This window comes from Rhinopithecus bieti, unplaced genomic scaffold, assembly GCF_001698545.2.
Source record: "Rhinopithecus bieti isolate Rb0 unplaced genomic scaffold, ASM169854v2 scaffold_35856, whole genome shotgun sequence".
In the NCBI taxonomy this organism is placed as follows: Eukaryota; Metazoa; Chordata; class Mammalia; order Primates; family Cercopithecidae; genus Rhinopithecus; species Rhinopithecus bieti.
In genome coordinates, this window is record NW_016815820.1 from 2,759,586 (window position 1) to 2,773,073 (window position 13,488).

The following is a 13,488-nucleotide window of genomic DNA, read 5'->3' on the forward strand; positions in this document are numbered from 1 at the left end:
GGTGGGAGGGTGGGGGGCTGGGGGGGTCGCGTCCGAAAGCCCTCACACCGGTCCGGGTGCCACCTCTCCCTGCTTGGGCGCCGCCACGCGAGCGCTTCCCTTCCCCCTGCGAGCGCCCGGATAATGTCTGAGAATGTCCATTTCTGGGACGCTTAGCAGCTATTATGTCGACTCGATCATAAGTCACGAGAGTGAGGACGCGCCTCCAGCCAAGTTTCCTTCTGGCCAGTACGCGAGCCCGCGGCAGCCGGGCCACGCGGAGCACCTGGAGTTCCCCTCGTGCAGCTTCCAGCCCAAAGCGCCGGTGTTCGGCGCCTCCTGGGCGCCGCTGAGCCCGCACGCGTCCGGGAGCCTGCCGTCCGTCTACCACCCTTACATCCAGCCCCAGGGCGTCCCGCCGGCCGAGAGCAGGTACCTACGCACCTGGCTGGAGCCGGCGCCGCGCGGCGAAGCGGCCCCGGGGCAGGGCCAGGCGGCGGTGAAGGCGGAGCCGCTGCTGGGCGCGCCTGGGGAGCTGCTTAAACAGGGCACGCCCGAGTACAGTTTGGAAACTTCGGCGGGCAGGGAGGCCGTGCTGTCTAATCAAAGACCCGGCTACGGGGACAATAAAATTTGCGAAGGAAGCGAGGACAAAGAGAGGCCGGATCAAAGTAAGTTATAAAAAGTGAGGAAATACCCAGGCCGAAGGCCAGGAGGGGGGCGGGGAGGGGAAAGGCAATAAACTGCCGACAATGTGAAGGGAAACTGCGGCGGTGGCCTGAGAGCGGGCCGGGAGGAGGAGGGGAGAGGAAGGAAAGTCGGAGGGAAGGGGGAAAGCTGCGTGCTCTAGAAGGGGAGACTGAGGCCGCCAGAGGAGCGCTGCCCCCACTTCTTCAAGTCCTGCGGGGAACAGGGGCTCTGGGATCGACTTGCAGCTCTCTCGGCCCTCTTTCCCCCTGTCTCCCGGAGGCCCCAGCTGAAAGCCCGGCCAGAGACCGACCACGGCCGGGAGAGGAGCTGGTGGGGCCGGGGGCCCGGCGGCCAGCGAGGCGGAGAGCTGGCGAGGGCAAGGGCCGCAGCGCACTGGGCTGCCCGGGACCGTGCGCCTGGCAGAGCTCCCCGCTCCACGCGCAGACCGTAAAAGCCGGCCAAGGGGAAGGGGGAGGGGGCTCATTAGGATTTTATTTGCGATGCAACAGCTTGGCGGAGAATTGTTCCTAGCAGATCTCGCGCTGTAGCCGTGCAGAGTCCGCAACCGGCGCCGGGAGGGGCGGGGGAAGCCCAGGACGCGGTGACTGAGCCCCCTCCCCGGATGCGCCGGCCCCTCCCCGGGAGCCTTCCCTCTGGTGGCCCCTCTCCTCCTCGGCGTCCTCGCCGGGGCTGCCGCTTCCTTTTCTGCGGTCCCCCCCCTCCCCACCCCGCTGCTCTCTGCGGGGCTCCCTAGCCCCAGCCCGGGCTGTCCGCCTCTTGGGGAGTCGGGAAATCGCTTCCGAATATCAGGACATCCCGGGGAGAGGAGGGGTGGGAGGAAGAGAGGGTTGCAGAGAGGCGGAGAACTTTACCCTTTATGGGTAGTTTCCCATCACCTCCCATTCCTCAAACGCACCCCAGTCAGAACGCCAAGTCTGGCTGATTTTCAGGAGGTGCTACTAGGTAAGAAGAGAGGGTTCTCCTATTACTTATTTTTAAGGTTGAGAAGGGCTCATCGGCGAGGGAACTCAGCCCCAAACAATGACTCGCAGGCTGGTGGATCAAGTCCTCGTTTCTTACTCTTTTTGGGAAGTAGGGATTTTTTCGTCTCTCCTTGCCCTGCTAGGTTTCCCATTGACGGAGTGGCCCCAGGGCTCTTTAGTGCATCCTTGCCTACTAGAGAGTAAAGAGCTGCTCCATTCCCTGCAGGGTCCTGTCACCTCCAACCTGCCAGGTGGAATCCTAAGAGCTGGCATTTGGGGAAGACATTCTTCCCCAACTCTCCCCGCACACTCCCAAACAGACCCCCCACCCTAAAACCCCAAACTCTGCCTGAAAAGACCATTACTGCAAGGCAGCCATTTGGCTAGGATCAATTATTAACAGTTTTTTCCCTCTTTCATATTTAATGCGGCTACGGGTCCCATCCCAGGCAATCACATTAAGGAAATAGCACTGCAAATTGGTAAGACAGGGTACTTAGCATAGGATGAACCAAATTTTTTATATACAAAAAAAATCCAGTGTTTTTCACTTGGGGGGAAGGAAGCTAGTAGCTGGTGGGCTGTTATTTTTAATTGGCTTAGCTTTATTTGGCAACTTTTTTGAGTTCCAGAGTAGGGGGAGAGGGTAAGAAGAGAAGCCTGTATGTATTTTTGTTTCCTCTCTTCCACTCAGTTACCCTCTTCTCCCCTCCAGCCCTCACATAGGACCAGTTAAGGCTAGGTGTGCTGTGAAGGGCTTCCTTTTACCTCCACATCACCCCTGGCTCCCCACCTTGGGACTGGAGCAATTTTACTCCCCAATTTCCCTGAACTTGTGTTAGCCAAACTGTGAGCTGAGCAGGAGCTGAAAAGGAGAGAGACTATTGCAACCATAAGTTATCTGTGAGCCCCCGGCACTCCCCTGTCCATAGGCTGGAGTTGATAAATGGTTGCAATTGCGTTGCGTGTGAATTGGAGTGTGCTGCCTGTTTGTGGCTCTAAGTGCAGACCCATATTTGTGGTGTGTGGTGGTAACAGAGGGGGAGATTTCTACACAGACACACATGCCTGCTGCCATGTGGTCTAGAGACACAAGCTTGTGATCAAGGCAGGGTGTACTGGGACTGGACTGAAGGGCTGAAAGGTCTCTTGGGGTGAAGTGACACCCCAAATGTGGTAACTGAACAGACATCTCATTTTCCCACTCAAATCCTCCTCTCACCTCCTAGAGCCAGGACCCTTCAAGTCAGCTACCCACCCCTAGCCAGCCTGGGGGTGCTGCTGGTGGGGCTTCAACCATGCTGAACGCTGACCTGAGTCCTAAGCAGTTTGGACCCAAGTGGAGAAAAATTGAGAGGGAACTTGATGTAGGCAGAGCTTTGGAAATGTTGAACAAGCCTGGGCTCACGTTTGGCTCCATCCTTTCCACACAGCCTCTCAACTGGAGGTGTCTATAACAGTGGCTGGCCCATCTGTGACACCCTTCCTGAGAACTTGAAGGCCCAGGTGGCCTCTTCTCCAATGCAAGATGGGGAGTGGAGACCAAGGGTGTGCCCTCTTGGTCTGGGGCCCTTCAACCCCTTTCCTTTCTTTGATTCTATCGCTGCTTCTCTTTCAGCCAACCCCTCCGCCAACTGGCTGCACGCTCGCTCCTCCCGGAAAAAGCGCTGTCCCTACACCAAATACCAGACGCTGGAGCTAGAGAAGGAGTTTCTGTTCAATATGTACCTCACCAGGGACCGTAGGCACGAAGTGGCCAGACTCCTCAATCTGAGTGAGAGACAAGTCAAAATCTGGTTTCAGAACCGGCGGATGAAAATGAAGAAAATGAATAAGGAGCAGGGCAAAGAGTAAAGATTAAAGATTACCCCCAGTCCTCCCCAGCTCTTCCCCATCTCACTCTTATTTATGTGACGACTGCAAAGCCAGCATTGTCTGGGATGTATTCAAGTGAATGGGGAAGGGAGTCTCTCTTCCAAGTCCTTTATCTGCACCTAGAGCCTCTCTCCTTTCCTTTGCCCTTACCTGTCTCTCTCTTCTCCCTGGGTGTCAGGAGAAAGTTTTGTTGATTTAGAAGATAGAAGTAGCTGGTTCCTAAGAATGTGATTGGCCACAAGGAAAGAGAGACCCTAGTCAAGCTCCTAGTATGCCCTGTAATTTTTCCGGGAAGTCCTAGCCCCTCACTTCCAGCTTGCCTGTTTCTTCTCTACACCCACCCAAAAGTCACCCAGGGACACTCCAACTCCACACAGCTCAGCAGACACCCACACAGTAATAATGGGGCAAGCTCACAACCACCCTTCAGTCAAGTGAAGTGAGGCTCCAGATGCAGACCATCGCACACCAAATTTGGCAAAACAGCCCTCAGATCATCGGGCAAGCCCGGATTCTACCCCTGATGCAAATACCCACTGGGGAGATGTCTAGAGGCAGACTCCTGAGTGAGGTGTTGCAGCCCAAAGGCTGCAGCATTGCCATACCATCCCCATGGAGTTGCCAACTATTCTCAGGCCAAGGGCCATGGGGAAGATGGGGCAAACCTAGCCCCCAAGCTGGTGGGCTAGAAAGTACAAGAAAAGGCAGCACTTGGTTTTATGAAGGTATCTTAGGTGGAGCTACTCGCCACCTCCCACCAACATGTACATTTTGTTGCAGGAAATGTTTAATTCTGCATGATGTTTCCCTCTCCTTCCAACAAAAGAAGGTCAAACTGTGGGTCGTAGAGCCTTGACAATGTTGTCCTGTTCATCTGTGCACCACTTGACAGACTGTAGCTTCTCTTACTCTCGACCGGCCCTGCATTCTTCCGCATCCTCCCTAGCTCTGAAACCAACTCTCGAATCCACCTTGCACCCGCGAGTAAAGCCGCCCCTTGTAGAAAACCCCCTCCACCCTCCATTCCCCGCTAGGTCAAACCCCACTGTAGACAGGAAAGCCAGGCCAGGAGAGTCCGAATGAAAATTTATTGTGAATCGATTCCCAAGCTCCCTTCCGGGACAAGTGGTCTGGGACAGGGAGGAGCAATGGCCCCAGCGCGCAAAGCTCTGCGCGTTCCCCCGAATCCCGTCGGCTTCTCGACCCACGCGGAGGAGCCCCGGGCCTGGCGGCTGCAGCCCCAGCGTCAAAGGTGACCGGCCCCAGGGCCGGGCTTTGCCTCCTGCTTCATGGGCCTGGATGCCGATCTGCGCGGCTGGTGAGTGCGCGCGCTTCTGGGGAACAGTCCCGCGTGCAAAGGAAAGAGGCAAAATCGCACCTAAGCATCAGATGGAAGCTTACTCTCTGCTTCCCCTCCTCCCCCTGCTCCTCTACTTCTCATTCCCCTTCAATTCCTAGACTCTTGTTCCTGCTTCTCCTGATCCTGCAAGGGGACATTACAGTAGAAGTTTTTTGCTTTGTCGGTGGCTGTCGTGAAATTGTGCTTGTGTTTCGTGATTTCTTTGGGGGTGATTGTCTCGCTTGTTTTCAGTTGTCGATTATATGGGAGGGTTCTGGGTGGGAGTGGGGAGGGCTAGGGGCCTAGAGCTCTAATTGTTTGTTTTGGAAGAAAAAAGAAAAAGAACAAAAAATATATATCACTATAGAAAATAAATCTCTCCTGTGTCTTATTCTGTGTTGGCTCTCTGGGCCTGACCATAGGTAGAGATCCCAGTTGTCAGGAGAAAGGCTTGGAAAAAAAAAAAGATAGCTGAGTTCAGGAGGTTTCTTCTTAGACCCTGCAGGGCAAGGTCCCCTTTAGAGCTCTCTAGAGGTGGAGCTGAGAGCCAGTCCCAGACCCCAGGTCCCAAGACTACTGGTTAAACTGATCAAGAGCCTTCCAACAGGAAAACTGGAAAACTGGAGGTGGGGTGGGGGGAGGAAATGTGGGTTGTCTGGAGAGGGGACAGGGTCTGGAGAGCAATGAGGTCCTGAGACCTCCTCACTGACTTGAGAATAGGAGGGAAGGTAGGTCTTCCTGCAGCTCCTGAGAATGCCACCTTAGTTTGGCCACTTTAAAATATGATGCAGGGGAGGAACACAGTAATTTCCCTCTGTTCTTCCCTGCAGCAGGGTGCCTAGGTCTAGACAGAGGCCTCCAGAAGGCTGGACTCTCCTTCCTTCCATTCAAAGGGAGCCAACCCCTTAGGGTTCTCGGCCCCCAGCTGGGGTTGGAGGCTCCAGTTTGAGCCACAGGGTAGCAGCCTTGGTCTGAGCTGGGTTGGGTTGGTAGGGGCTGAGACCTGGGTAAGCACCCCTGCAAAGGGTGGAGAGGGCATTGAGTGTGAAGCAGAAATGTGTTAGTAGAAAAATTCACCTCCCAAAAGGACCCCAGAATTAAACTCAGTTTCAAGAGGCACCTTTTTGTCCCTCTCAGACTGAGGGATTTCGCCAGAGTCTCTCATGAAGCCTAAAGTTTGGGCAGCCTGCGCTTCTCATCCAGGCCTTAGGATTCCACTTCGGCCGGGCCGGCGCTCCCGAGCCGGCCTTCCGCAGGAGCCTCTCCCCAACCCAAGCCGACAACACTGCGGCCCACGGAGACCCTGCGGGTTGGGGTAAAGTTGGGAACAAAGCATGGCCCGAGTGAAGGGAGCCTGCAAGTGAAAAGGCCAGGCCTACCCTCCTCCAACGAAAGGACGAACTGATCGGAGAAAGGGCGGGAGGCAGGAGAAAGAGGAACTCGGCGTCAGGCAGGCCCGGACAGGCACCCTCCAAGGAGGGTTTCATTGGGGATACAAAATGAATCTAACTTTACTGCTGGTGTAGACCAGGCTCCTGCCCCATCCTGGGCTACCCAGGCCCAGCCAGTGCTGACAGCAAACACAGAACGTCGGTTTCTGCCTAAAGCAAACGCTCAGCGAGGCTGGAACAGAGGGGAACAGAGGGGAGTGCTGCGTGGTAGGGGCGAGGGCGCTTGGAGAGGCCTCTGCCGGCAGCGTCTGGGTCCCCAGCCCAGGGCTGCTTCTTTAAAGACAAACAAAGGCGAAGATGCGGAGGCTCGGAAGCTGGAGATGGGGAAATCAGTTGTCATAAAAGAGAGATTCAGAGAGGGAGACCGCCAGAGTGCGAGGCAGAGAGAAGCCGGGAGAGGAATTCAATGCCGTGTGCGCAGCTATAAAAGAATATGACTGCTATAAAAGTTTATAGCGTATAAATTTCTGAAGGTTAAGAAACTAAACAGCAGCAAAGCAAACAGCGAGGGGAAACTTTCCGGAGCTGAGAGAGCCGCAGCTGGGCCGGGGCTGCCGGCCGGGCGGGGGAATGGGAAGGCCGCGCTCCGGCAGCCTTCACCCTCACACGCCCAGAACGCGGGACTCCGGGTTTCCGGGGCGGGGGGTAGGGGGGCTGGGGGCAGAGAGGGAGAAGGGAGAAGCCAGGGAAGAACACTCTGTTGTCGCAAATGCTTCAGAGATTGCAATTGGGACTTTTGTCTTTGTTCTTCACACCCCCACCAAAATCAGGCGTCCGAAACGAGGAGTCTCCTGCGCGCGTGCACACACACACACACACACACGCAGGTCCGGCGGGGCCAGACGTCTGGGCGCGGGCAGCCTCTTGATTCTTTTACAGTCTCATCCCATCCTGTCAGTCCTCCTCTCCCCGACGACAAAAGCCCAATTGTTTCTCCTCAGAATTTGGAACAGTCGTGTGAAGTTTGAAAAGTGCGCGGTCCCCCTTTTTACAGGCCACAAGGGACGCACTGGTTTGCGGTCTCCACTAGAAATTAGGGGCAGGGGTGGAAGGTGTACGTAGAAAGAAAAAAGCGTAGGGCTTTTCTTTCCTTCACTGTGTGGTGTTTTTTCTTTTTCTTTTTCTTCTGTTTTTTAGCTGATCCACACAATTTCATGCACCATTTCCTGATTTCGACGCCCGCTCCCTATCCCTCCCCCTTTCCTGCTACTTATGAAAGTTTTTCCTGCCGGCCGCTTCTGCGGCTACTCTCCCAGAAAACTGGTGGAGCCGGTGGCTGCGGCGCCTTTTCGCAAAGGAACCGCTAGATGGCACCCTTGCTCCATGTGAAACTCCCGGGAGCGGCGGCTCAGGATGTCTGTGCCCGGTACCGCGCCTTGGTCGGCCGTGAATCCAGGAACTGAGTGCTACCAAAAGTCATGAATAATTTGCCCCAAAAAAAAAAAAAAAAAAAAATAGGGCTCTTTATGGCCTTACCCCCATTTTATAGATTTCATTTATAGTAGTGTTCCCCCATCTTCTCAAATGGTCAATTTCTGAATTTTCCCCACGAGGAGGGCTCAGTGCTTCTCATCCAGTTGCTGTGTTCCGTAGGGCAACAAATGAGTGAAAACGGGGAATAATAGTAATAATAGGAATAATGGGTCCAAATCCAAAAGGAGAATTGATTCGAAAAAACGAGATTTTCCGTGAAGGGAGGCGAAAGGAATGTCCTTGGATGCGGGTGAGCAGGTCAGGTGAGAGGGGCGAGTCGGCAAAAGAAGGTAGGATGGAGAGGCAGCTGCCCTGAGGCGGGCTGCCCACCAACTGGAGAGGAAATCAATCGCATAAGCCAGCCCGAGACCCCCCAATTTGTGTGGGGGAATGGAGCCATAGCTTTTGTGGGGATTCGGAGGTGCTCAGAACCGGCAGGGCGGCTTCGCACCGGCGCAAGCTCTGGTGCCTTTGTATGAGTCTGGTGCTGGGCTGGGCGCGCGCAGGGCGACCTAGGCACGGGGCAGGGGCTCCCCAGGGCAGCGGGGTGCGGGAAAGCTCGGATATCGCCTCTAGATGCTTTGCGGGGCCCCAAAGAATGCGCGTTTTCCCATGGGCGCGAAGGCGGGCGCGGCGTCAGGACGCTGGAGCTCGGTTATCCCTGGGTTCCTCGGCTTCCAGGTGAGAGTTGCGGCTTCCGTGCGCCTTGGCCCTGGCCGCAGGCAAACTTGGGGGCGCCGGTCCTTTCCTCATTGAGCAGCTGGAGGTCTGGACTCCGGGCACTTTCGTTTTGAGACCCGCACCTTGGTGACTGTCCACAGCCCCTTGCATTCGAAATCTCCTATGTCCTCCCCGCCCCGCCGGATCCCTGCCTTCCATCCGACAAACTGCGCCAGCAATAGATACACCCTCCCCTTCAAAATCACCCCAGCTGCAACATCTCCTCTCCCCCACCAGGACTCAGTGTAAGGAGGTAAGCGGAGTTTCTCCTCAACTTGAATTTCTCTAATAAATCTGCCCTCCGCTGGGTGTTTATAAATTGTCTCCTCGCTCTTTCTTGTCCCCCCCCCCCATAATAGAAATATTTTCCTTCCATCAGGAATTTCTGGCACGGTGTAGAGATGATTTAGAACAAGCCATTGAATGTGTATCTCGCCGGTGAGTTTTCAAATAATGACCATAAAATCCTCTGCACTTGATAAAAATGTTTGCTTCGGCAACAACTTAACTCGGCCCTCCGTTGCCTCACGGTCCCTTCAGCCACGCGCTGAAAATTCAAAGCCCTGGTTCTCTCCGCTCCTCCTTTCCTTTACCTCTCTCCCCCTTTTAGCCCCTCTCTCATTCTTCTGGGTTCACTTTTGAAGAACTAAATGACCTCACTGGTAAGGTTCCCTTTGGAAAAGTGAGTTTCATTTTTACAAATGTTGGGGTGTATGGGGTCCCCAAAAGGTGCCCGTCGAAAAACAAACCACTGTTTCCTGAATAAACAATGGATTGAATGTATTTGTAAAGCCTCCACTTCTGTTGCTCAAAATTTTCTTTCTTTCTCTCCTTCCTCTCCCTTACCAATCTACTGCTACAGGAGGCTATTGGTTCTGACCCTCAGACTGGGGCCTTCTAAAGCCTGGCCACCACCATCGTCAGGCCGGGTAGGCAAGGAATGCAGTGGCCACAGAGTGTGGCACCCAGTCAGCTTGTTCCAGCTTTCTGTGTTCAGGCCTCTGGTCCCCAGGTCTGCAGGGAGAGCCAGGTTTAACCAGAAGCTCCCCAAGGGGAAAGGAGAGAAAATGGGGGACTTAGCAACCTTGCTCTATCTGAATCCCACACCCAAGTCAGTTTAAGTGATGACTGGCTCAAAAGGTCTTGGGGACACTGAGGACTAATAGATGCCTCCCAAACACATACTCTGCAGGCACTGCCTAGGGTGGCTGAGAGCATAGGACAGCAGACACCAAGGCCAGGTGCCAGGGTCTGATACCCAACCTTCTTTTCTTTTGATGCGTTGATGGGCTCAGTGGTGCCCTCTCACCCTAGGGCACTGCAGAAGGTGTGGGGGTCGGCCTGAGAAGGTTGGGAGCTGCTAATAATTGGGCTTGGTTACTGGGTCCTGAGGTGCATTTGTGGGGTAGCCCAGTGGGGCTTCATCCCTCTGATGGCATCAGGCCCTCTCCCCTCATGCAAAGTCTGCCCTCAAAAGTGCTGACTGGGCTGAAGGGCCTTCAGGAGACCCCCTTTTCAGCAAGCAGAGATTGCACAAACCTGCAGAATCGGCAGTGGCAGCTCGAACTTTGCTCTGTGCTTCAACCATTGCTCATTAACCAGAAAGTTTCTTCTTCCCTCCCGTTCCCTTCTTAAGATCTCCCAGATCCCTGTTTCACAGAAAATCTTTGCTTATTTGTTTAATGAGAGGAAGTTTTGTGACTGGCCAGGGCAGGGCAGAGAGGGCAGGGCAGAGAGGGGACCTTTTGGGGGCTCCAGAGAAGGGGTGGGGGCAGGTGCTTGCCAGGATGGAAGGAGGTGAAAATCTCAGAAAAGTCACCGTTTGTGCCGAAAAAAATCCCCATAATCATTCTCATCTCGGCTTCGTCACCCCCACCGTGCTGCAGTCGGGCGGCGGGGGCGATCGAAGCTGCAGTTTTATAGCTGTAGAGGAAAGAACTCGTAAAATGCTAACAGCTTTTATGCGCTGCGGCATAAACAACAACAGACTCCGGCTTTATTGCGTTTTATAGTTTGTTAAAGAGTTTACAGCCGTTTTTTGGGGGGCCGGTTACCCAACCAATTCCCTCCACACGATAGTTAAACCTTTATCAATAATAAGGAAATTGATCATTAAAGCTTTAAATATGACTACCTCGTTTGTTTGAAAATATGTTTAGGAGAGGAAGCTGTATGATTTGATAACTTGTATTAAAATACCAATTACATTTATAGGACCTTTTAAAACTCGGCGCAATTAAACGGTGTTCTTTTACATTTTTCCGAAGCGACCCTGACATTTAGAAAGACTCCAATTGCCTCGTTAAAATCGCGAAATTAACAGCGTGCCTACGCCTGGCGCGTAGTGTATGTGTGTGTGCGTGTTTTTTTCTGTGACTCCCCCACATCAGTCTTTGGGGGTGGTCTGCGAAGGTATTTGATTTGTTGTGAGGCGAGAGATATCTCATTAATGTAGGTAGTTAAACAGATTTAATCCGTATTCATTCTCTCTCACCCCTCTCCCTCTCCCCTCTCTCCCCCTCTCCCCTTCTCTCTCCCTGGGTGTTTTTTTCTTCCCCTCCTTTTTTTTTTCCGCTCTCTCCTCACTCCCTGGCGCTCTCTCGCTCTAGCTCTCTCTCTCGCTCGCTCTCTCTCGCTCTCACCCTCGCTCTGCGTTCTGTCCGGGAGGAGTACGAAGAAGCCAATAGGATGCGGGGTCTCTAATGGATGCAAATGATCATGAAAAGACAGTGCAAAATATGAAACAACTCATTTGCAGGGAAGTAAATCACCGAAAACCTGTTTATGAACTGGCATCCCTTCTTCGAAATGTAAAAGCGAGGACCTCTTTAAGTGCGGTATATTTTTGGTGGGGGTGGGGGTGGGGGAGCGAGCGAGCCGCGGCGCCAATGCAAGCTTAGACTTTTCGAGGCTTTCTGTCCTTTGCTATTTCTGAATCACAAAAAGTTGTCGAGCTTCGAGATCTTCTTCGCCTTTATCTTGTCTTTTCTTTTTTTTTGCCCCCGCCCCCACCCCGTCCTCTCTTCCTGCTCCTTTCTGGCGAGGGGACTAGGAGCCGGCAATCCGCGTTTTTTTTCTCGTCCGTCCCTCCTCCCCCCCCCCTCCCCAACAGCCCCCAACTACAGCCTCCGCCGCCGCCGCCGCCTCAAAATTCAATAAAATGAGCTCTTATTTCGTCAACTCACTGTTCTCCAAATACAAAACCGGGGAGTCCCTGCGCCCCAATTATTATGACTGCGGCTTCGCCCAGGACTTGGGCGGCCGACCCACCGTGGTGTACGGTCCCAGCAGCGGCGGCAGCTTCCAGCACCCTTCGCAAATCCAGGAGTTCTACCACGGGCCGTCGTCGCTGTCCACGGCTCCCTACCAGCAGAACCCGTGCGCCGTGGCGTGCCACGGGGACCCCGGCAATTTCTACGGCTACGACCCGCTGCAACGCCAGAGCCTATTCGGTGCGCAGGATCCAGACCTGGTGCAGTACGCAGACTGCAAGCTTGCCGCCGCCAGCGGCCTGGGCGAGGAGGCCGAGGGCTCCGAGCAGAGTCCGTCGCCCACACAGCTCTTCCCCTGGATGCGCCCGCAAGGTGAGCTCGCCTCGGGGCCGGCAGGGGCAGGAGGGGGCCGGGAGGGCCCAAGGCCGGGCAGGGGGCCGGGCAGGCCAGGGCGCATTTCCTCCAGCTTCTGGAAGAGTTGCCGGCTCCGTTCCGATGGCCTGCAGCTTTTTCCCTTTCTTTCTTTCTTTCTTTCTTTCTTTCTTTCTTTCTTTCTTTCTTTCTTTCTTTCTTTCTTCGTTCTTTCTTTTTTCTTTCCCTTTAAGAGGGTCGCTTAGAAACATTTCCTGAATCTATAAACCCCTCACCCTGCCTTACTATTCTTCTTCTTCCTCTTCTTTTTTTTTTTCCCCCGTTTACTGTTTTATGGGGGGTAGTGAAGAGAGGGTGGTGGGAGTGGGGGCGCTCAACTTTTGCACTTCTCAATTGCTTTATAGTTTAATTACCCTGAAGAAACTTTTCTTCTGGGGCAGAGGCTCTGGGGATTTTTCAAGGTGGGTTCATTCGTCCCCACCCGGCTTTTTTATTCTTATTTTCCCCCCTCCTTCACATCCTTCCTCCTAAAGTTTATGGCACTTTTAATAGATCTGAACCACCTCCTACCCAACTCTGGTGCTGGTTACCAGGGGAGGGGGCTCCCCTTTCTGGCTCCCTTAAATTCACTGGTGTCTGATCCCCCTCGCCCCTCCTCCTCCGCTGACCGCGGCCTTCTCGCGCCCCCCGCCCCCGCACGGGGTAGAAGGTCCCCTGCCCTTATTATACTGGTCTCCTAGGCTCGTTCACGAATCTTCCAACCTTCTCCGTCTCTGCACCCTCCCCCACCCTCCCCTCCCCTCTGTCTCGCCCTTTCCCCCATTCCCAGCAGCCGCCGGACGCAGGCGAGGCCGACAGACCTACAGCCGCTACCAGACCCTGGAGCTGGAGAAGGAGTTCCTATTTAATCCCTATCTGACTCGCAAGCGGCGAATCGAGGTATCGCACGCCCTGGGACTGACAGAGAGACAGGTCAAAATCTGGTTCCAGAACCGGAGGATGAAGTGGAAAAAAGAGAACAACAAAGACAAGTTCCCCAGTAGCAAATGCGAGCAGGAGGAGCTGGAGAAACAGAAGCTGGAGCGGGCCCCAGAGGCGGCAGACGAGGGCGACGCGCAGAAGGGCGACAAGAAGTAGGCTCCAGCTGGGACTGCCAGGGCCGCGGCCGCCCGCACGTCCGCGGGTCCCGGCGCGCCGCCGCCCCGCGCCCCTGCCCGAAAGAGCTCTCGCCCCGCTAGCGGGGCCAGGAGCCGGGCCTCCCACCGCAGCGTCCCCCGCCGCGCCAGTCCCCGCTAGTGGTAGTATCTCGTAATAGCTTCTGTGTGTGAGCTACCGTGGATCTCCTTCCCTTCTTTCGGGGGCCGGGGGGGAAAGAAAAGGATTTAAGCAAGGAC

General features: G+C 54.7%; 2 protein-coding genes across 4 annotated transcripts in view; both read left to right on the forward strand.

Annotated features, from left to right (window-relative positions):
- Window positions 1-47: 47 nt before the first annotated feature.
- HOXB9 (homeobox B9) lies at window positions 48-5,241 on the forward strand. Its single transcript, XM_017854027.1, has 2 exons — window positions 48-650; window positions 3,271-5,241. The coding sequence occupies exons 1-2, from the start codon at window positions 134-136 to the stop codon at window positions 3,504-3,506; spliced, it is 753 nt and encodes a 250-aa protein (XP_017709516.1). The 5' UTR covers window positions 48-133; the 3' UTR covers window positions 3,507-5,241.
- A 6,375-nt stretch (window positions 5,242-11,616) lies between these two features.
- Window positions 11,617-13,488, forward strand: part of HOXB8 (homeobox B8) — a 3,885-nt gene continuing 2,013 nt past the window's right edge. Inside the window, exons 1-2 of one of the 3 annotated variants that reach the window (XM_017854030.1) lie at window positions 11,617-12,094; window positions 12,924-13,227. In XM_017854030.1, coding sequence (XP_017709519.1) covers window positions 11,671-12,094; window positions 12,924-13,227 — 728 coding nt within the window. In that variant the 5' untranslated portion in view covers window positions 11,617-11,670. Of the gene's footprint in view, window positions 12,095-12,923; window positions 13,480-13,488 lie in introns of those variants that run through there. The other 2 variants (XM_017854031.1, XM_017854032.1) reach the window with 2 other exon arrangements.